The sequence below is a fragment of the Camponotus vicinus genome, unplaced genomic scaffold, assembly GCF_025532165.1.
Source record: "Camponotus vicinus isolate PSW18456_S1 unplaced genomic scaffold, iyCamVici1.0 SCAF_14, whole genome shotgun sequence".
Classification (NCBI taxonomy): Eukaryota; Metazoa; Arthropoda; class Insecta; order Hymenoptera; family Formicidae; genus Camponotus; species Camponotus vicinus.
In genome coordinates this window covers 14,356,352-14,380,647 of record NW_028141950.1, presented here as the reverse complement: position 1 = coordinate 14,380,647, position 24,296 = coordinate 14,356,352, and the positions used below count along the sequence as shown (strand labels likewise).

Genomic DNA, 24,296 nt, shown 5'->3' with positions numbered 1-24,296 from the left:
GTTTATAATAAATTCGCTGACAGTTTACTGATTCACTTTTACAAACTTTATAACTCTTACAAAGTTTTAAACTGAACTATATTATGCGGAATAAACAAAACGGAATACAACTCCGTGAGCTGATTATTAAGAGTGTAGAATCGCAAAATCGAACTGAAGAAAATGTACTGTAAAATCGGATTAAAAGTGTTTGCAAGAAACGAACTAAAAAAGTTTGTGCAACAACCGGACTAACAGCTATATCTGTCGCGACTCGTGCTCGCATTTTTAAAATCATTACCCCTCCTTCTGGATAGTCGAAATCTTTTTGAACGAATAAGATAATTTGTAACTAAACATCCACACATACACACACACACACACACACGCACGCACGCACGCACGCGCATACACCCATGCGCATACAGGCTGTCTTATTTTAACTAATAAGGACAAAATTCGACCTTCGAAATACCGAATTAAACCATACTTTAATACAATATAGTACTGTACTTAAAAAGTACTTGAGTAAAATATTACAGGCCAATGCTCAGCCGTTTAAAAAAAAAACCGATTGAAAAATACCGTACATCTTGTATATCGGTGAGTTTAGACTTATTAGTGAAAAGACGGCGTAGTTCGGGCGATAGAACCCGATACTATTATATGCGGGTCCAAGGTTCGATCCTACTCCTTCGAACTTTCTATTTCATTTTTTTTTAATTTTTTTCATAATGCAACCTGCAATATTAAAATATTATTAATTTGATCAATTTTGTTTTTTTAATTTGCATTATCAAATTTTTCTAAATTTAAAAAAATCTTATTATTTTATATATTCCGACATAAAATGAAATATAAAACGCCATTATTATAAATATAAATTAATATAAACATTAATAAAACACTATAATTATTTAAATATAGGTATAATTTAATAAAATAAAATTACAAATACAAAAAATTGGGTAAATGTTTACTTTAGGTTATACAGCTCGAAAAATTTTTGTTTTGACATATATTGTAGAGAGTTCATTCCTAAGTAATACACTATTTGAATTTTGCGGCGGTCTCTCTTCTGAAATATGTTGTTTTGAAATTTCATACTTACTTGTATTATCTTTTCGTTATATCCGAAATATGTTTATATTTTTCTGTTTACATTTACCGAGATCATCTTTCTCAATAACTTTCAGAAGGTTTTAATCGCTTGTTATTTATTAAATAGTTATTAGCGCAAAAAGTTTCCTGAGTAGAACATAATTTTACGACACTATGTACATTTAAGAAGAAATATATTTAATGGAATATATGTTTGTATGTAACTTTTTGCTTCGTCTTGCAAAGTACATGCATGGACACCATGGGTTCCTCCCCCTTTCACCTATGGAGGGGCTCCATTTTCGGAAGATATAACCTAATTCAATCTGTGTCTGAAGTGTGGGAAATACTACGTATAGAACGTTGCAAAATTTATCTGGAAAGTGTGTTTATATTCTTTGGTTTACACTAGAGAGCCTCATAGGAAGAGAGTGGCAAACTCCATCACGTGACCCTCCTTTCGTCTGATTGGATAGAGGCATTATAAGAATCTGTGTTGACATTGATGTGTACAAAAATAGATTACAGTTAAAGTTTGTGAGGTTAATTTGACATATTATCGGGTCTCCGATAATTGTATCTTCTAAAATTAGTTAAAAAGAGAAGGTAAGTGATGCTTTATTAATCTTACAAGTATTTCCATTTTATATACATGAAATAAAAGTACGAATAATTTTATATACATGAAATAAAAGTACGAATATTTTCAGTTTTCATACACTTAAAATGCCGAGTAGATACTGTGCTCCAAGATACAAATTCCAGTGAAAAAAGATATTGCTGTACTGTATTCTCTCAAGATCCTAAATTAAAACAACAATGGATCGATACTATTGGAATTCCAAATTGGGAGCCTCCAAAGTCAGCTAGATTATGTGAAGTAAGTACTGCAACTTGCACATAAATATTATGGCATAACAAATATTTGTTTCTAATGTTTTTCTTATATTTTCAGGTTCATTTCCATCCATCAGCTTTATATTGCGTAGGCAATAAGAAATTTATCAAAAAAAATGCTGTACCAAGTTTTTTCTGTAAGTGTGACGTGAAGAGGAAACCTCTTGCAGAAATTCAATCAAAAGAATGCAATAAATTGATTGAATCTCTTCCTCATAAAAATATATTTTCAAGAAATGATTATACATATTTTTTTCAAAGCATGCATGAAAATAAAACAAGAAAATAAAAGTTCTAAAAAAAGTCAGTATATTAATGAATTTAAAGAGCATAATTATTTTTCTACTCCTGAAGATAGTATAACTCAATCTTGTAAGAAACAACACACAGAGAGATGTGTCCATACCTCAGATTGTATTATAAATAAAAAACCAATTACTATAAATATATTGAAAGAAGCATTGTCTGAAAAAGAAAATAACACATTAGATTTTGATCCAGTCCAAAACATAAATACCGAAATTACAAGTGAAATATTGTCCATGGAAAGTTTGCCTACATCAGAAGAATTTGAACTGCTAAAAGACAAATTGGAAATAGCTGAGAAGGAAAAAGAAACCCTAAAAAGTCGAGTTAATTATTTGGAAGAAAAAATCGAGGAAAACACTTATATAATAAATAAAGTTCTTAATAAAGATCAACAAGAAGCAATTTTAAAAGGCACGACAAGAGGTACCCAGTGGTCAAATGAGACAATAAAAAAAGGACTGAATTTGCACAAGAGATTTCTTCCAGTCATTATGTCAAACCATATTTTAATCAATCTAATAAACCAAGCTGTTGTTTCTATTTGTGGAACTCCATCACCTTTTTGGGCTAAAAATGTTAGTGCAGATGCAGTGGCATGATTTATAACACTAGTAGAATTTGTGACTTTCATTTTACTAAAATGATTAGATCTTAAGATTGATTTTTTTAACTTTGGTGCAAACTTTATCTCTTTGTAATTTTCAGATTGATATGATTCTAACCATTCAATGTAGCCCATATCAACAACATTGCTAGGTAAGTTGTATAGTGCTACAATATCTTGTGGCAAATAAATAAACTTATTTTCCATAGCCATTTCTTTCAAATTCTTAAATACATGAACAGGATCTGGAATTAATTGCAGCGTATCCTCCGGATTGCAAGGATGTGTTACAGCATATACCATATCTGTCTTTGTAGTCTTGAATCCCATTTTTGTGAGCAATCCTTTGTTTCCCATGTCACAGACCAAAACAATTACTTTCAGACCGACATTATGACACTTTTGAAGTATTTCTAAAATAATTCCTTTAACTGCATCATTCACTGAGTAAGATGGCATGAAGTGATAAGCTACATACTGCTTCCAATGAAAGCCAAGTCCAAACAACTGGAAAACTAAAGCTTTACATGCTAATTTCTCTGTATTGTTAGGCAATGTTACATTTCCAATATACATTTTCGTACTTGTATCAAATTCAAGTTGCATTTTAATCGCCATCTCATCAAAAACTAAACCACAAATCTTCCATCTAGATAGAATATGAGGAACGATTAATTCTAGATATTTAAAAACATCCTCAAGTATTCCTGGTTTAAATTTAATGTGCTCTATCTTTTTTCTTAAAGTTCTTGCTGCAGGGAGCAACAAGATCAATTATTTGTTTATAACCACGTGATCCACATGCAAAGTGCAAATTCAGTCCTTTTTTTATTGTCTCATTTGACCACTGGGTACCTCTTGTCGTGCCTTTTAAAATTGCTTCTTGTTGATCTTTATTAAGAACTTTATTTATTATGTTTTCCTCGATTTTTTCTTCCAAATAATTAACTCGACTTTTTAGAGTTTCTTTTTCCTTCTCAGCTATTTCCAATTTGTCTTTTAGCAGTTCAAATTCTTCTGATGTAGGCAAACTTTCCATGGACAATATTTCACTTGTAATTTCGGTATTTATGTTTTGGACTGGATCAAAATCTAATTTGTTATTTTCTTTTTCAGACAATGCTTCTTTCAATATATTTATAGTAATTGGTTTTTTATTTATAATACAATCTGAGGTATGGACACATCTCTCTGTGCGTTGTTTCTTATAAGATTGAGTTATACTATCTTCAGGAGTAGAAAAATAATTATGCTCTTTAAATTAATTGGTATACTGGCTTTTTTATTTTCTTGTTTTATTTTCATGCATGCTTTGAAAAAAATATGTATAATCATTTCTTGAAAATATATTTTTATGAGGAAGAGATTCAATCAATTTATTGCATTCTTTTGATTGAATTTCTTCAAGAGGTTTCCTCTTCACGTCACACTTACAAAAAAAACTTGGTACAGCATTTTTCTTTATAAATTTCTTATTGCCTACGCAATATAAAGCTGATGGATGGAAATGAACCTGAAAATATAAGAGAAACATTAGAAACAAATATTTGTTATGCCATAATATTTATGTGCAAGTTGCAGTACTTACTTCACATAATCTAGCTGACTTTGGAGACTCCCAATTTGGAATTCCAATAGCATCGATCCATTGTTGTTTTAATTTAGGATCTTGAGAGAATACAGTACAGCAATATCTTTTTTCACTGGAATTTGTACATCTTGGAGCACAGCATCTACTCGGCATTTTAGGTGTATGAAAACTGAAAATATTCGTACTTTTATTTCATGTATATAAAATTATTCGTACTTTTATTTCATGTATATAAAATGGAAATACTTGTAAGATTAATAAAGCATCACTTACCTTCTCTTTTTAATCAATTTTAGAAGATACAATTATCGGAGACCCGATAATATGTCAAATTAACCTTACAAACTTTAACTGTAACCTAGTTTTGTACACATCAATGGCAACACAGATTCTTATAATGCCTCTATCCAATCAGACGAAAGGAGGGAGGACGTGATGAAGTTTGCCACTCTCTTCCTATGAGGCTCTCTAGTTTACACTTATTCTTTAAATAAACGCGTAGACGGGGGAGGGGCACCACTCTTCCTCCTCTCAAAGAAGACTAATCTAACCCAATCCGTGTCCGACGTATGAAATGTCTTGCTTCACATGATTCATATAGCTTTACATAAGTTTGCACCTTTCTATGCGAAGCCGAGTATATCCCCCACTTCACGGGTTGGGTTAGGTTAGGTTAGGTTATATTTTCCGGAAGTGGAGTCCCCCCTACGAGAGGGCGGAACCCACGGTGTCCACTTTGCAAAACGAAGGAAATTATATACAAACACTTATTAAAAGTATAAGTTAATAGAAAGTGCAATTTTTATACTTTATTAAATCATATTTATCTTATAGATCGTGCAGGGGATATAATTCTGCCATAATGTTAAAAAAATATAAACACATAAATGGGATATAATGAAAAGATGATACAAGTAAGTATGAAATTTCAAAATCGCATATCTCAGAAACGAAGAGAGATCGCCGCAAAATTCAAAACGGTATATTATTTAAGAATGTATCCTCTGCAATATATATCAAAATAAAAATTTTTGTGTTGTGTAACTTAAAGTAAACATTTATCTAAATTAATATTCCTAGAAAACTTTCTCTTAAAGAGTACGTTCGCGAAAATCTCTTCCATAGAATAAGTTAAGGGATTCGTAAAACTTCGTCATATATTATCCCTACCACTCAATTTGAAAAGTATATAAAAGCGCTTCCAACAGCGCAGACGAGGCTCTGATTCTGGCGCTCTCTCTCGAAGTTCAATCTCTCTCAAGTTCACGTACACGTTGTGATTCTTTCGCTTTATAGTTCCAGTCCAAAACTCGCGTTTGAATTCACACTAATGCTGTAAAACGCTAGATCAGATCAATTTAGAATAAAGGGTTCAAAATTCAAACAACAACGTACTTCTTTAATCAGCGAAGAAAATCTAATTCCAAGCAGTTAATTATCCTGGAGTTTTACCCCTTTAACCGCAAAAAGAACCCACAACTAAGACGTTCTGTAGAACTCGTCAAAACCTTGGAACATCCCGTCTCACGGGATTAACAAATCGGAGTTGCCAAAACGTGAACAACAGTGTCAATGAAATCTATATTCTATTTACAACTTCTTATGCTGATACCTTTTCAACGAATCACAAGCGACAGTTGAAGCTTTTTTAAGATTACTCAGGAGAATGATCTCTATAATATGTGTCAAAGTCAAAGTTATAGGAAGTTGCTCCCCTAAAGAATTATTTTATTTTAGGTAAACAATAATTTAATTGCTTATAATATACTGCCATGAAAAAAAATGTATTTTGATCGATTATTAAAATTAGTAATGGTACAATTAATTTATATAACCATCGTATTATAATAGAAAAGGAATAAAATAAGAGATAATAACATAATATTTCCAAAATATAATATGAATTACAAGAAATACAATATCATTTTTCTTCGATTATTTTACTTCATTTAAGTTTTTGTTAAATATGATGCACAATAATAAACATAAATATAAAACATAAATTGATTTTATACTCTATTTAAATATTTCACTGTCTGACAAAATTTGACTTTTTTTTGTCTTTGGCTTGCGAAGTATCATTTTGCGAAGATTTTTGATCGCTGAATTTGAATCCGCGCTCAGAAAAATTCTATCACGTCACATTTTCGAGAAAAATGGGGTAATATAGGTCAAAAATGATGATTTCGACTATATTTAGAACGACATTGCGTTTAAAAGAATTTAATTTTTTAAATTTTGTCTACACTATCTTAAAGTGCTATCTTTTATCTTCAAAATTATTTTTTTTTATTTCTGTACGATTTTTTTAAAACAAGTTACGTGGGTTCGAAGTTAGGCATATCATATATATTTAGTAATCAGAATTTGATAAAAGAGAAAGGCTAAGGACCGTGGCGTAGGGTGTTATTACGTAATTAAAATTAGAACATGAATCTAGGACGGAAAATTTATATATTCTTTAATAATTGATAGTAAAAAAAAACATTATCTGTCGAGAAAAAGTAATACGAATATAGAAATATCAACAGACGTTTCGATCCAATGCGGATGATTGGACGTCTGTCGATATTTCTGTATTCGTATTATTTTTTCTCGATATATAGATAATGTTTTTTTTACAAAGACAAAAGCAATATACGATCCGGATGATAACAATACACAATAAAAATGAAAGGCTAAAAGACCGTGGCGCAGGTTGTTAGAGCGTAAAAAAATAAAAGTAATAATAAAGGACTCTAAGTAAGAGACATAATATATTAATAATCAGTTAGGTATAAAGAATACATACGTACGTTTCGATCTTTTCAAGATCCTTTTCAATGTTCAAGAAGTCGTTAGAAAATAAACAAAATTAAATTTTAAATAATAAACAGAGCGCGATTAAACAAGGACAAGCGCGATAAGAAACAAATAGACATTGTGTACAATAATAACGGTCGCAAAATTTAAAATCGCTAACAATAGATGTGACGAAAGCGCATAGACAGTTAGAAAACTAAGAAACTAATAATGTCTGGCCGTAAGCTAAATTTTCGGAAAGAAGGCCAACGCTCACCTCTTCATCAGAAAAAAGACGCAATAAAACCGCATACGCGAAGCATATTCTCTCACAACTATGTATTGTGTGACGATCCCCCGATGGAAAACGTCCCAAAAAAATTTTTTTATCTCCAAATAAGTCATGAAGTCAACCTGCGCCACGGTCTTTTAGCCTTTCATTTTTATTGTGTATTGTTTTTTTTACTATCAATTATTAAAGAATATATAAATTTTCCGTCCTAGATTCATATTCTAATTTTAATTACGTAATAACACCCTACGCCACGGTCCTTAGCCTTTCTCTTTTATCAAATTCTGATTATTATCTCACGGACCGTTATCCTCTCTTTTATATTTAGTAAGTTTCATATCTTAGTTTGCGCGCACTTTTATTTTTGTGGTTACGTGATTTGTGTTTCTTGGACTTCATATTCCGAGATAAGCATAACAGTCGCTGGAAGATCATTTAGCTACAATATGTGTTTCCGGAGTGCACCACGTGGAGGCGATATTTGTTACACTCCTTTTTATATTTTTTTAAATTGTTTTATTACTTTTTTTTTGTTCTTTTGTTTCGTCTCCTTCTATTACTCCATCCATGCTACCACATGCTACCGAAAGGTCAGCATCTGGCATCACTGCACCACGGAGCTTCCCCGACCTTCGCGCCAAACGGTGATAATTTCAAACTCTTTCTCGAAAATGTGACGTGATAGGCAAATTCTGAGGACAGCATCGTTTTCAATGTCAAAAAATACTCTGAAAATGATACTTCGCAAGCCAAAAACAAAATCAGTGTCGGACAGTGATATTTTTTACACATACTTATGATGTGTTTTATGTGCAGGATCTCGCCATCGCGAACAGATATGACGACAAGCATCTAAGCAACAAAGTCACGGATAAACCCAAATCACTATTTAAAGGAATATACAACATGCAGTTACCGTCCAAAAATACCGATTGCCCATCATCATCTAAACCTGCAATGGCTAATCGTCTTTTGGATTGGTTCTCTGTCGTAATGATGGATTCCAAGCATCGCCGTCAACATTCTAAACCTAAAGGTAAGGATATATTGCTCAAATAAATATAAATTTATACTTTTATCAAAATTTGAATGCGATTTTAATATTTAGATTGCGAGACAAAAATACATTCCTTATATATATAAATATCCTTATATGTAAAAATACATTCCTAATAGTCGGACAATAGATGCATTCGCAGAAGAAAAAGTTGCACAATAAGATATGCTCTTAGTACTCTTAATTCATTCGGATGCTGAGTAAGTATGTATAATAAAACATCTAATTTAAATTCTCAATACTCGAAATCTGTACAATTAACATAAATTATATAACATCATCGAATGATATGGATCGGCGTGACGCAAAACCCATTGGCAGCCGAAAAAGGTTCAGAAAAGATAGGGATGTATATGGGAGGAGGTCAGACGTGTCTATACGCCCATTTGGTCAACGGGCGACAGAATCCATCCGTGGCAACGGCATCGATGCATATCCTGTGGAGAGAGCATTCACACATTTTTCAGCCCAACAAATAATTGCTAGAAAACAATATTCGTGGACTAGAAAAATAAGTGAGGTGCAAGTGACTGAATCGGGAATCGAACCCGAGTTTTTCGCTTTCCAGGCAACTGCTCTAGACCACTAAGCTATCTAGACCTCACATCTAATGCTGCTTTTTAACACAGTGATATGCGACTCCAAAGCGATGTTGTTATCTTGCTCAATGGATGCAATGCCGATTGCCACAGAGGATCCTTGAAAGGGTTGTTCGCTGACCAAATAAGTGCCGGTGGAGGTATTCGCGTGCACTGCATGCTGGCTTCCGATTGGCTTTCCGTAAGAAACGGCACCGACTTGCACCTCACTTATTTTTATAGTCCACGAATATTGTTTTCCAACAATTATTCGTTGGGCTGAAAAATGTGTGAATGCTCTCTCCACAGGATATGCGTCGATGCCATTGCCATGGATGGATTCTGTCGTCCGTTGACCAAATGGGCGTATAGGCACGTCTGACCTCCTCCCACATACATTCCTATCTTTTCTAAAAATTACGCGATTACACGTATGAGTTTATTTAGACGATAACACAATTCGAACATCAAGACATAATGTAAAATTAATACACGATACAATTAAGTGACTACCGGCGGTGATTGCCTCACCAAGAGAGGGCACGTACGACAATAATTCGGATGAGTCTTGGTCGATCGGTCGCTAATTTTTTATGTTAATACCAGAATTATTTGAATTTTATCATGTTTTACATCAAATGAAAGGAAAAAAATTAGACAGCAGTTAGCGCGACAATTCATTCGAACTAAACAATACCTTATATAATCGGTGAGAAATCGATAATTATCTCATCGGCTTTTACCCCTCGCAGCATTGAAAATCAAGATCGCCCCATGCACATGCCATGCTAGAGGTCTTTATATAGCGCGCCGGTCCACCGAACAATGATGAACAAAAGGAGTGACGCCAGTAAATTAACCTAAAATTGAGTTATTTCTGTCGTTATTGAATCCTTCAGATATATCATGCGAGCTTATCGATTCTTGTGCCTTCATGACCGTAGTCTTGGGTCTCCCTGTGTCCCGCATCACTTCTTACAGGGCTTCGGAGACATAATTCTTCGATAGCCGTCCGATTCGCTCGTCCATTTATGTATTTTGATGATACTGGATGCTCTGCAGGTCGATTTTTTTATCGGATCTGTTTTCTATTCAGATCCGAATCTCAATTCCGCACGAATAAACATTCGATAGCGACTTTGTTTTAGGACTCCTATGCACTTTACATGTGAAGTCACCATCCCTTTTTACTCTCTTTCTATAAAGCAACTTTTTATAAATAGGTCAGCAGCAGTTATTTTTTCACAATATTAATCATGTAGCTTCATCTCAATTTTTATGCTTCCGTTTATCCTGAGATCAGCTATCTTTGTCTTCGGTCTGTCTACTGAATAAGATCCCATCACTCTCGCCTGTACGTCACTGCTCATCGTAAATACACGCAAGAAGAAGAGACGAGTTTTCGCTCAAATCCAAATGGGCTTTTTCTCTAAATAATGGGGAGGACGTGGACTTCCGAAAAACTGTCCGCGATCGAGTCTGTCGATTTTTGTGACGGACAATTAAAAATATTACATCACAGTGTGTGTGCAAAATCAAGGCATAAGAATAAAACAGAGCAATAGATTGTGACAGGAAAATAAAAACCTTCCTCGACGTCAACGCTCGATGGGATTCCTCGAGCGCTAATTGCGAAAATTGTGTATTTGTCTTGTCCGTCAATTATTTGGTAAATTATTAATTTAATTAAAATTATAGAGAAGCGACTACGGCCGGGATATATATCGATCCGCCGAGAGAGAGAAGGGCCAGAGCCCCGGAGAGAGACACACGACGGCTGACGCGCACGCGTCAGAAAATTGATTTCTTCAGCTAAAATCCCCACTTGGTGAGGGAAGAGATCGATCACCTAGCGCGACGGTCAAGGGACTACTTCTTGGCTCGAGGCCCTAGCAATTAGACTGAATTTGTAAAAGAAGCCCTCGCGGAGTCCTGTCGCCTCGTAAGAAAAAGAAATTGTCAATTATAGCGTAAAAGATTATCACCGTATTTGTCAAATTCCATATTATATAAAGTGAATTGTGATACGAAAGTCGAAGGTCGGGGTCAGCCTGAGCGTACAACGACAAAGAGTAAATTGTATTCATCGCATCAAACGTAAGTCGAATTATATGAATTCATATTTTCTTACTTGAGCACTGCTTCATTTATTTTGCACGCCTTTTCTCGGGTCCCCAACTGTACCCACCTTGCGATTTGTCTCATGTAGTTGTTCCTATTAATTGCGATAAAATCCGGAGAGTCGCTAGTCTCTTTAAAGCTAGCTGGCGCCCAATTAAATTACTTAATAAGAATAAATTTGAATAATAATCGTACTCAGAGCCCTACCAGTCTACGGACCCAGGCCGCGGCAGGTGAAGCCACTTAAAAAAGTGACTGTCTCAAGATTAGTTATTTGATATCACGATACTAGAATCGGTTTGTTTGACAAGGAGAGACAATTTTCTACTATTCTTCTTCTCTTCACATGTAATAGTATACGTCAGTATACATATACTGTGATCGTACTTTTCCTAGATCGTACGGGATTGCGCGGTCGGCCCCACCTTCGGCGCAATCCGCAATCTTACGTCTCTACTCGAAAATACTTGCAAAAGTTCTCTAATGATTGGGCGCCAGATACGGAAGACTGTACCACACAAAATTACCCGAAAGATATCACTAAACAAAAAGGGAGACAGAGAAACGAATGCGACGGAATTTAGGATGTTACTTGGTTCGATAGCTCACCAATGTAACGAAGAGAGGGTTGAGTTAATCAGAACGGAGGAGAGGAGATCGAGAACAAAGCTGAAAATAGCAAGACCATATGTGAAATATAATAAAATGGTACATTAAAACAAATAAGAAGATAAAAATAGTAATACAGATGCGTGATCGACGCAATTAATGCAGCGGAATCGATGAATAGGCTCGCACTCGGGTGAAGTTACGAGGCAGGACCTATAGCCCACGCGGCATCGACATGTGCGGCGGCGAGCCGAGCGAGATCGATCAAATTACAAACAGACGACGTACCGGCCGCTCGAACGAGAAAACGAGACAATGATAAGACACCTTCGAATTAATAAAATCGTGGTGTTTTCAGTCTAATTTTCCGTGAAATATTTCGCCCTCGATTTGCACGACAACACTCGATAGTTCGCGAGTCCGCGCAGCAGGCTAAAGATTGCCGCAAATATAAACGATAGTATCAATATTCGCTCACTTGGTGTACGCAGAAATAAAGACACAAGAACTCGCGGAATTTCGTCGGGTCGTGTACAAAATGCGAATTCATCGATATCGACACGCAAGTTATCGCATTAGAACATAAAGAAACATGATAGATTACGATGTAATTACACAAAGACGCAAACACAAGATTTACAGATTGGCGGCGGCGGTTCCCGGAGAAGTCGTGATAAAATGTCCTAGGAACGGATGGATCGATTTGCTCATCGATCGCCCGAAAACGCGAAACACTAAAGAATGTATCGAACGCACTACGTGAACGAAACTAAAATACAATACCAATTAGAGTGATGATTATTACGAGCGTTAATTACGATCCATCCGAGCGCGACGCGAAATCGGTGGCCTCACAATAATTAGTCGTCTCACAAACAGAATTTCGAACAATCTCGCAGCAATGGTAGCAAAAGGGGTGGTCGGGGTCCACATCCTCTCCTATCGAAAGCTCGTCGAACAGTGAGAAGCGGAAGACCCACGGGAGACACGTCGGTAGCGCGTGTTATTCTAGTCCTCGCGTGGCAAATCATAATTGGCGCAGGGTCGCGTTTCTCGCACGCCGTTATCTTCTGTCACAGCCCATAAGCCCTTCGGGCTGCAAGGTTCTCAGTCGCTTATAAAGGAAATTTGTAGCAGCGTTCGCTCTTGCTCTCTCTCTTAAGCGTAGGACATCCGTCTGCCAACATTCTGCTGGTCATTCACGTCAATCATGGCTCATGTTTCAGAGTCCGGGCCGGAGTTTATGTAGCAATGCTCCATGTCAGGGTCTCTCACGTGTCCTTTCGTGCAGAGTGGCCGTCCCCTCATCGACTTTACAAGTTCGGTATTTCGCCCTCTTGTCGGGAAGCCTCTTGACTGCTGGCAATAATTAATAGAATTAACGGCCAATATTGTGTTCGGCAGTAGCGAGATAATTAAAATGTTATAATATTGAAATGATAGCCTGACTTGACGTGCTCCCGTGGCTTTTAGTCGGGTCTCCACTCTCTGTCCTTTAACTTCCTCGTTCACTCCAATCTTCCTTCTGACGATGGGATGAGGTTTTCCGTAGTTTGAGGCATCGATTTTCTCCGCTAAATTGAAATCGCGCGAGAATTCGTAAATGCGCGTAGCGCAAACGCAGAACCGCTACTCCTCCTATGGGAGGACGTAGGCCCCGAAAGAGACCCTTGTCGAGCTGGCCCCCCCACTTTTCAAAAATAAAAAAACTAATAGCTCATAATAATGAGCTTTTTATGAGCTGTCATATCCCGCAAATTAAAAATTTTGAGCTCGTTGCAATAAGCAGGAATTTAATACTTTTTGTGGGGGGGCTGAGCCGACGTCGACTCAGCCCCCCCACTACTTAAAAATAAAAATATTGAATTAATCTTTGCGGCAGAATTAAGAGCTATTTATGAGCTTTCAAACTGATATAGTTTTGATTTTTGAGCTTATCTCTTTAATTTTTAAACAACCTTTTAATTGACGCAATTCACAAAAAAGTCTGAAATTCTGCGAAACGAAACGCGCACGTAATTCGGCGTTTAAATATCTTAAAATAATATTAATTAACAAGTATTTTAATATCATTAACTGTCGAACTCTTAATTTATTAATAGAACTTTACTCTTGTACCGCAGTAGGTGCGACCGATGTTTAAGTACGAAATTCTGCGAAACTAAATGAGCACATAACTCAGTATTTAGATAAAATAAAATGGCGACAAATGAAGGATTTCAAATGAGAATTGTGAAGAGAATAATTAAAGAGAAGAAAAATGATGATAGTAAATCCCGAAAAAGAGGAAAGGAAGAAAGTTCTGTAATAATTGAAACAGATAAAAAAATACATGAATTAATATTGAGTAAAGGAAAATTAAGTGTAGGATGGAATAAGTGCCCTGTGTTTAATCATATTAGTGTTAAAAGATGTTTTAAATGCTGGGGTTATTTTCATATTGCGAAAAATTGTACTCGAGATGAAACATGCCACAAATGTGCTGGAAAACATAAAGCATTTGAATGCAGGGAAACCAAGAAGAGATGCGTGAACTGTATGTTTAAAATTCAAGCATACAACTTGCAGATAAGTGATGAGCACGATGCGCTTGATCTGGAATGTCCAACATTCAGGAGGGCGATACAGGAAAAGAAGAGGAGAGCCGGCTGGGAGGATACGAAATAGTAATCACAGAAGAAAGAAGAGTTAATATTATATACAAATGCGCAAAGTCTGTTAGCGCATAAAGATGAGATACAGCATCAGATTATGAAGAGATTGAATCCTGCAATTGTAACATTATCTGAAACGAGATTAACTGAAATTGAAGATGAGGTGAATGTTCCAGGTTATAGTATAATTAGATGCGATGCAGAAAATAGAAATACAGGAGGAGCACTTTTATATGTAAGATACGATGTTAAGTATGAAATAATAGTATGAAATATTATTGACGAAAAAAATAATTTCGAATTGCTAGTGTGTTGCGATAGAAATAAAAGAAAAATTGTATAAAGGTACGATAATGGTAGTGTATCATTCACCGAGTGCATCACACGATGATTTTGTTAGATTTTTAGAGGATATAGTAGAGGAATTAACAATAAAGGGAGATTGTATGGTATTGGGAGATTTTAATATAGACTTTATGGTAGACTCGTTCTATACAAAGAAATTGCAAAACCTAATGTTGAGTCTAGGTATGAAACAGTAGGTTAATAAACCGACGAGAGTCACAAAGGATAGTCAAACAATTATTGATCTACTTTTTGCTAATAATAAAGTGCAATTACAGGTAATTCATGAACCTAAAATAACAGAGATCATGCGTAGCTAAAATTCGTTTTATATTTGAATAAAATTAAAAGTAAGTATAGAGAATTTAATGCCAGAGACTATAATAAATTTAGTATAGATGAATTTATTAGTCTAGTGGAAAACAGAATAGGGCAAGGTCAAGGTTTGAGAGTAAATAGGAGAGCGAAAAAAATTGTTGATAGCATAGTAGAGGCACTGGACATTATAGCACCTAAAAAAAAGTTTAGAATTCCAAAAGTTTGGGAAAGGAAACAATGGTTTTCAGATGATATAAGAGAAGCAGCAAATAAAAGGGATGAAGCGTATAATAAGACAGTGTACGACGATATAGAGCAGAATTGGTTGCAGTTTAAAACTGAAAGAAATGCAGTAGTTAAATTAATCAGGGAAAAGAAGAAGGAATACTATAAAGATATGATAGATAGTAATAAAGAAAACCGAAAATGTGGGAAACCTTGAAAGAATTAATTAGAGGTGAACCAAGGAGTACAAAAGATATAGATAATGTAGATTTTGAGATAGTAAATGACATTAACGGATGTAATATAGCTGATAAATTTAACATATATTACGTACAAAGTATTAACGTAGTAAAATCTATAAATATTGATAAGTCTAGGGACACGGGTAGAAGAATTATTTATATTATTGAAAATACAGGAATTTTTATAGAAAACTTTGAGATGATTAATGTAGAAGATTTAGAGGAAATTGTTATGAGATTGTCAAAAAAGAAAGGGACTGAAGAAGGAATAACTAGCGATATATTAAAGTCAACGTTTAATGTAAAAGAAGAGTTTGTTGAAGTAATAAATAATTCTTTGAGGGAAGGTTGCTGTCCAGAGAGTTGGAAAACATCAACGATAATACCGATTCCAAAAATAGAAAAAGCTAAAAAAGCAAGTGAATATAGACCTATTAATATGCTACCAATATATGAGAAAGTGTTAGAATTAGTGGAGAATTAGTAAAGAAGCAAATTGAAATGTATCTGGAATTTAATAATATTATAACAGAACATCAATCAGGTTTTAGAAAACAGTATTCGTGTGAATCGGCAATTCAAACTGTTGTTGACGAATGGAAATTAATAGTTAGCGAAGGAAAAATGATTGGAGTAATATTTATGGATCTTAAGCGAGCTTTCGAAACAATAGATAGAGAAAGATTAATAGAAAAATTATATCAATATGGAATTAAAGGGATGGTTTTAGAATGGTTAAAATCATACTTAAATAATAGAACGCAGCAGGTTCATTTCAACGATAAATGGTCTAAATTAATTGCCACTGAATATGGAGTGCCGCAAGGATCTGTACTGGAACCCTTGTTATTTATTGTATGTATTAGTGATGTAATTAAAATTTGCCCTGAAGGATGTAGTATAAAAATGTTTGCGGATGATACATTAATATATGTAGCTGGTGAAAGTAGTGAGCAGTTAGAGTCAAAAATGAATATGGCATTTAATATAGTAGAAAAATGGATGAATATAAATAAGTTGAAAATGAATGCAGAAAAAACGAAATATATGATAATTAGGAGTGTAAGAAAGGAACTGAAAGGAAATATTGTATTGAAATGCTTGGATGGAACTGAGACAGAGTGAGTAGAGATAATGAAATACCTAGGAATAATTATTGATGATAAACTTCGATTTAAAGATCACTGTGACTATATGTTAAAAAAGATAGGAAAAAAGACAAGTTTTTTAAATAGAATAGGAAATTGTATATCGGCATATACTAGATGTATCAAGCGACGCGGTAGCGTTGCGACGCCAAGTACATAAAAAAACAGGTCCAAGCATTGAGTTGAGAGTCACTGTTCTCGACGCGGCACTATCAAGTACCTTATCCGGAATTTCACGTCAAGTAAACTTTCGATTAAGATATTTAATAAACTAAAGCCGTAATAAAAAATCTAACGACACTTTTATCATATAATATGAATACAAGCTTTCGATTGCGACCTGTTTGAATAAAATCGGTGCAGTCAATCCTGAGAAATGACGATCGAATATCAGAATTGTGACATTTTTCGTTCTTCTCTTCCTTTTCCTTCAGGTTCAGACTCACGTACATATGCTCGCACGCACACACGCAAAGCGAGTTTGTCCCTCAAGCGGCGTTCACACCGTGCATATACGATTATATCGCTTCGATGTGCAAAATGCTTTAAGAGACAAAATCATATGCGTGCATGTGCGTACCATACGTGTGATATGTATACGTATGTGTGTATGTACATATGAAAGATAAATTTATTAGAGTATATTGCGGAATAGTGTAACAAGGAAGAGAAGTGACACGTTGAGTAGTCAGGTTACTTGTTTAAAAACACAGATTACAAGAAATAAATAAGAGTAAATAAATAAAAGTATAGTGCAGAACAAGGAAGAGAAGTAGTGTGTAATAATGTACCAAGGAAGAGAAGTGACATATTAAAAGTTATTATCAAGCGACGCAGTAGCGTCGCGATGCCAAGTATATTTATTAGTATTATATAAAAACACAGATTTGTGACACTTAACGACAACCAAATGGACTGTGATTCATCAATCAAAATGTAAATATTGTGAAATTTTTCTCATTTCTGTTTAGACATAATATATTTTGATATATTATATATTAATCTTAATAAAGAGAATAAATAGTTATCATTTTGTGGAATATAATTATGTAATTTATAATATTATATATGTGTGTGTGTGTGTGTGTGTGTGTGTGTGTGTGTGTGTGTGTGTGTGTGTGTAGGGTGTTCGGAAATTCAATCGACAAATTTTCAGAGATTGTCGGGGGCACCATAAGAATCATTTCTTGCAAATGAACCTGGAGTCGGAAACGTGTCATTACATCGCTACGGCATACAGAGTGTTCGAAAGAGTCGGGACCTCGAAATATCACAAAAAATAGAAGTTTTACAAAAAATTGTTTCAAACAAAAGTTGTAGGGTAAAAAGGTCTATTTACTGGCGCCATGTGTTTGATCTTGGATGGCGTCGCCAAGGTCACGACAAGGCCACCTTGAATTTTTGAAATGGAACCCTCCACTTTTTATTGCATATTCTTGTAGCCCTTTTCGAGACCTTTTCAAAGCACTAATTTTACCAACTTTAAGTAAGCCGTTTTGAAGTTATTGAAGTTATAAAGTTTTTCCTGATAAGTCGACGACTGTAGCTATCGTATTATTATCCGCGAATGAAGGTAGAAGTGGTAAATGATGGTGGATCTACTTTATAACTGACCGATGCGTATGATATTTTGGGCCATTTTCTTCATCGGCTGGATCAGCCACCGATCTTGCCTTCATCGGCTGGATCAGGCACCGATCTTGCCTTCATCGGCTGGATCAGCCATCGATCTTGCCTTCATCGGCTGGATCAGCCACCGATCTTGCCATGGTTGGCTAGATCATCTTCCAATCTGGGAATCGAATTTGTGTTTGGATCTCTTGCCTTCGTGGGCGAGACATCTTACCATGAAAAGTTCGATAACTTCGAAACGAAACTTACTTAAAGTTGGTAAAATTAATGCTTTGAAAAGGTCTCGAGAAGGGTTACAAGAATATGCAATAAAAAGTGGAGGATTCCATTTCAAAAATTCAAGGTGGCCTTGTCGTGACCTTGGCGACGCCATCCAAGGTCAAACACATGGCGCCAGTAAATAGACCTTTTTACACCCTACAACTTTTGTTTGAAACAATTTTTTGTAAAACCTATTTTTGTAAAACCTATTTTTTGCGATATTTCGAGGTCCCGACTCTTTCGAACACTCCATATGCCAATGTAATGGCACGTTTCCGACCCCAGGTTCATTTACAAAAAATGATTCTTATGGTGCCCCGACAATCTCTAAAAATTTGTCGATTGAATTTCCGAACACCCTGTATATAATTATCATTATACATGTAGGGAATATTTCTGCGTAACTATATTTGTATCTATGCAGGTAAATGTAATAAATGTCTATATAACTATAATTATGGTTGCGCAGTCAAATATGTAAATTTCTACACACACACACACATGTATATATATGTATATAATTATGTACTATAGAACTATAGAGTTATAGATATACATACTTATGGAACAAAACGTTTATAAAAAAATATCCCTAAAAATAATTTATCTCTCAAAATATATATGTAAATTTTACAAAAAGATGTGAAATCCCTCTAAAAAAACCTTACAAAGGTAAAAAAAATACGCCAAGTACATAAAAAATATTCCACCTTGTATGCAACAAAACGTTTATAAAAAAATATCCCTAAAAATAATTTATAATAAAAATTTTCTCTCAAAAAATATATTTTTCCTAAAAAAAAATCAAAACTAAATATTAAATCAATAATTAATTAGCCAAGTACATTGAAGCAATTGATAGGGATTTGTAATTTGAAATATTTGTCACAAATTCAATCTTACATTTATGTATTAGATTCTCGGCAAAATGAAAATTATTTTCATAATAAGTTCAATACTTTGTATGATATATAAAAATACATTAAAAATACATTATTATGTATGATCCAAATAAATATTTGTACAATATATGAAATAGCATTAATATATTGCGGATTTTATATTGCAGATTATAAATAGTAAGTCATAAAACTATTTAACACTTACTGCAATAACATCGATTGCATTAATCGCCAATTTTGAATTTAAAAGAGAAAAACTAATCGACTTATTTTAAGATCATAAGTTTTACTATGTAGACCTGGAACTAAAGGATTTAAGAAGTTACATACAAAAATTTGACCCGAGTCGTATTATAATTTAGACATTTCTATTATTAGGAAATATTTAATTTTGAAATTAATCATAAGCTTTGCCAAGTAAATTTGGAACTAAAAAAAATTAAGACCAAAACGACTTACAAAAACTTGGCGTGCTCGGGTCGTATTATAATTCACATATTTCTATAATTGAAATTAATTACAGGTATATAATTCGCAAACTTTGTAAAATTATGTGTATTATAATGTAACCCGAGCACGCCACGTTTTTGTAAGTCGTTTTGATCTTAATTTTTTTAGTTCCAAATTTACTTGGCAAAGCTTATGATTAATTATACTCCCCTATCCCCCATCATTGCCGATATCACACTGCAAGATTTGGAAAATAAAGCAATTGGACGAGTTCCCTTCAATCTACCATTCTATTATAGGTATGTGAATGATATAGCTTTGGCGGCCCTCTTCTATGTTCAATGAGGTCTTGGATATCTTCAACTCTTTTCACCCAAGGCTTCAGTTCACATTGGAGGAGGGAGTTGATAATAAACTTAATTTTCTTGATGTTACGATAATCGTGAACAATAATTTAATTGAATTCGATTGGTATCACAAACCTACTTTTTCCGAGAGATATCTAAATTATAAGTCGAATCATCCACTATGCCATAAGAGGGGAACAATCGTAGGATTGGTGGATCATGCCTTTTTATTATCGCATCCGAGATTCCATCAAAAAAACTTTGAGCTGATAGTCGGCGTCCTCTTGGACAATGGCTATCCCCTATTTTACATTTTCCATGTAATACGAGAGCGTCTGAAGTTGCTATTGGCCTTGAATCGGACAGGCTTGGAGCTCGACGATGACCACCCTGAGAAAAGACCCTCTTCATATTTTACAATCCCATACATTCCAACGTTTTCGGAACAATTTAAGCGAGTTCTTCGTAATCATGACACGGGAGTTTCTTATTTTGGCTTAAATAAACTTCGTAATTTTGTCAAGGTCCATAAAGACATAATGCCAAAAGATTCGTGTAACAATGTAGTGTATAAAGTCTCGTGCAATGATTGCGATGCGTCATATGTCGGCCAAACTAGCAGACAGTTAAAAAAACGAATTTCTGAACATCGAAATCACATTCGACGAAATACGTCACAACCTTCGGTTATAACTAATCACAGACTGGAATTCGGTCATGATTTTAATTGGGAAGAATCTGAGATTATGGACAGGGAGTCCTCGTTGGGCAAAAGGCTTGTCTCTGAAATGCTGTTTATCAAGCGCCAAAAAAATAGCTTGCAGAGTGATACAGAGGGTTTGCATCATACATTTGCGACGATAATCGATAATTTAATCGATCGATAATCGATAATTTAATCGATCGATAATCGATAATCGAAAATATGAGGCGTTCGTTCACGCGTCGGTATGTTTGTTATCGTTGAGTCAACTGTGCATGTCCTTGGTTGAGTCCATGTTTACGTCCTGACAACCGAGGACATATTTATACAGTTCGCCATCGAATCTCGAATCGACATGAGGCGCACAACGGCATATTATATTATTAATTGTAAAAAGCGCGGAATCTGGTGAGCCATGCTTCCAACTATTAATTTAAGCAAAAAAAGCTCATTCACGTGTAATATCTTTCGGTACTTATTTTAGTATTTTTACTCGATTTGTTAGATCTGCTGTGACGTCGCATAGTATAACTATAGTATATTTAATTGACTGTTGGAAGCAGAGCGTTTACTAGACCTCCGCGGGATGCAATTTAGCGTCACCTACGCGTCGAGAACAAATTCGTTTAATGTAACGCGTCACTATCTGTAATATATATTGTTAACATCGCGCTGAAGAAGGATCAAAAGATGATTCGAAACGTTCGCTTTTTGTTATTATAATGTGTATTTTAATAAACTAATATTGAAAAAAGAAAGAAGTGTTGTTGCTTCTCTGCGCTCCAACTACCGCGCGTTGGCTCTTATGCCATTTTCTTTTTAATATATTTTTTGAGAGAAAATTTTTATTATAAATTATTTTTAGGGATATTTTTTTATAAACGTTTTGTTGCATACAAGGTGGAATATTTTTTATGTACTTGGCGTATTTTTTTTACCTTTGTAAGGTTTTTTTTAGAGTTGTATATAAGGCAATCATAGCACCTCACTTCGAATATTGTGCAACGTTTTTAATGGATATGGGAGAGGCTGGATAAATTGCAAGTAGCGCAAAATCGGGCAATGAGAGTTATATTACAATGTGATAGGTATACCAAAGTGAAACATATGCTGCAAGCGTTGCAGTTCATGTCCGTAAGACAGAGGCTATATTATAATGTGTTTATTTATTTTTAAGATTGTAAGGAATTTGCTGACAGAACAGCTACGAAATAGACTAGAAATAGTAGGAAATGTAAGTGAAAGACAAATGCGATAGGCCAGAGATATTGCAATACAATTTCGCAGAACAAGAAGTGCGCAAAAGAGTATGTTTTATGAAGGAGTGAAATTATATAATAATTTACCAGCCGAAATGAAACATTGTAAAAGGATCGAACCGTTTAAGCGAATGTTAAAGGAATATATTTTATTTAATGTAATCTAAAATTGTATATTACAAATAGCTGAAAAAGCTAATAAAAATCAATCAATCAATTAATCAATCTCTCTCTCTCTCTCTCTCTCTCTCTCTCTCTCTCTCTCCATCTTTTCGATAATAATCCGTTTTTCGTAAGCTACGTATGTAGCTTGCTGTATAGCAAGGCTCGAGAAATCATTATGTGCTTTGTGTTGTGAGGTATAGAATTAGATATACAAGAGTTTTAAAAGATTTTCAGGAAGGAAGGAAACATTAAATGAATTTACTCAATGTATTTGTATGTATTTATCATTTGTTGATTTGTTGATTCCTATGATTCCTGTGTCATAGGTAACCAAGCCAAGCTCATTGATTGCTTGAGAGATAATTAGTGCAGTTTCGGGCGATCAAGTACGATAACTGGTGCTTTTATCACATAGTTCTTGTAGTCAAGTGAGGCGTTAAAAAATTCCCTGATATGCATTGAATAATCCGAGACATAAAGTTGTTGGAAGTTGGAGCTTTGGGCGACTGATTCCAACATTCAACAGCTTGTTGTTAATTAATAGTAATATGCTCGAACTTGCGATGCCGAGGTGCCTAGAAAATCTTATAATCTAACAATATTTACTTTATTCAGTTGTTTCAATAAGCAAACTCTAGCAATGTGTCCCGTTTTCTTGCATAATCTGCATTCTGCTTTTTTAAAAAGACATGCATTCTGTGTTTCGTGGAACCGCAACCATGGCATCGCGACAGTGTAGTAGTTTGTCTTCTTTTTGTAATGTTTATCTTTCCTTTTAGGTGAATTCTTCGTTGATTGGCTGACCGTGTTGATTTCCGAAGAGCGTTGTCCTTCAACGCGCATGACATCAGCTATACGATTCGCGTTTGCGTAGCAGATTTCTCTAATGTCTTCAAATGTGCAGTTCTTTTTTTCCGATGCTACTTTGAAAAGGATTGTTCGCTCTGTGTGGTAGATGCGATTTAGGGCAAGAGCCGTTAGTAGAATCTTGAGTTGATCGATATTTTTAATTATCGAGCTCAAAGGTATCTCTTAGAACATTTGTCAATACTTTGTCAAGTATTTCTATTGCCGTTGCTGGAGGAGAAGCACGAAAATTAAGAGTTTCAAAACGACGCCGAAATAGCGTTTTATTGTCATGGAACTGTTTCTTAAGATGTTACACGAGCTCTATAAAAGACATAGCGTGCGGTTTCTTAGTTGATAAATGACTAGTAATCTGATACTCGTCACCGAGAGCATAAAGAAGCTCTCGATTAGACCTTTCGCCCCTTCCGCGAAAGTGCTTTCGTGACATTCATACCATAAGGTTTTACTCCTTGTCATGAATTTACCGAACCACGTAGCCAAATTCGAAAATTGTGATGATTTTATAGGCGGAAGCATTGTACCATTGTCTGTGTTTTGTGTTTAGAGTGATAATATTTCTGTCAGTAGTTTCCTTTGTGACTTACCGATCTGACATAATAGCTGTTGGTTTTGCGCAGTAGCCGTTAGTGGTTGAAGCAGTTGTTTCATCGTCTTTTTCTTACAGGTACAATAAGCCGCAGCACCAATTGTCGTGTATTTCGTATAAGGTCATTGGGTCTTATATTATGTCCTTAATATGCGAACAGTCTGAAGTAATTACTGCACAATTTACGCATGTCGTTCATTGCTTCCGTTTGCACCGATCACACCCATTTCTACGCATTAGCTCTCGATCGTCTCTGCCATGTCTCTGCCA

General features: G+C 34.9%; 1 protein-coding gene across 4 annotated transcripts in view; it reads left to right on the top strand.

The window, feature by feature from the left end:
• Cow (Proteoglycan Cow) overlaps positions 1–24,296 on the top strand; it is a 319,843-nt gene that overhangs the window by 178,462 nt on the left and 117,085 nt on the right. For all 4 annotated transcript variants that reach the window (XM_083088339.1, XM_083088338.1, XM_083088337.1 and 1 more), the window contains exon 7: positions 8,371–8,590. In XM_083088339.1, coding sequence (XP_082944465.1) covers positions 8,371–8,590 — 220 coding nt within the window. The remainder of the gene's footprint in view (positions 1–8,370; positions 8,591–24,296) is intronic.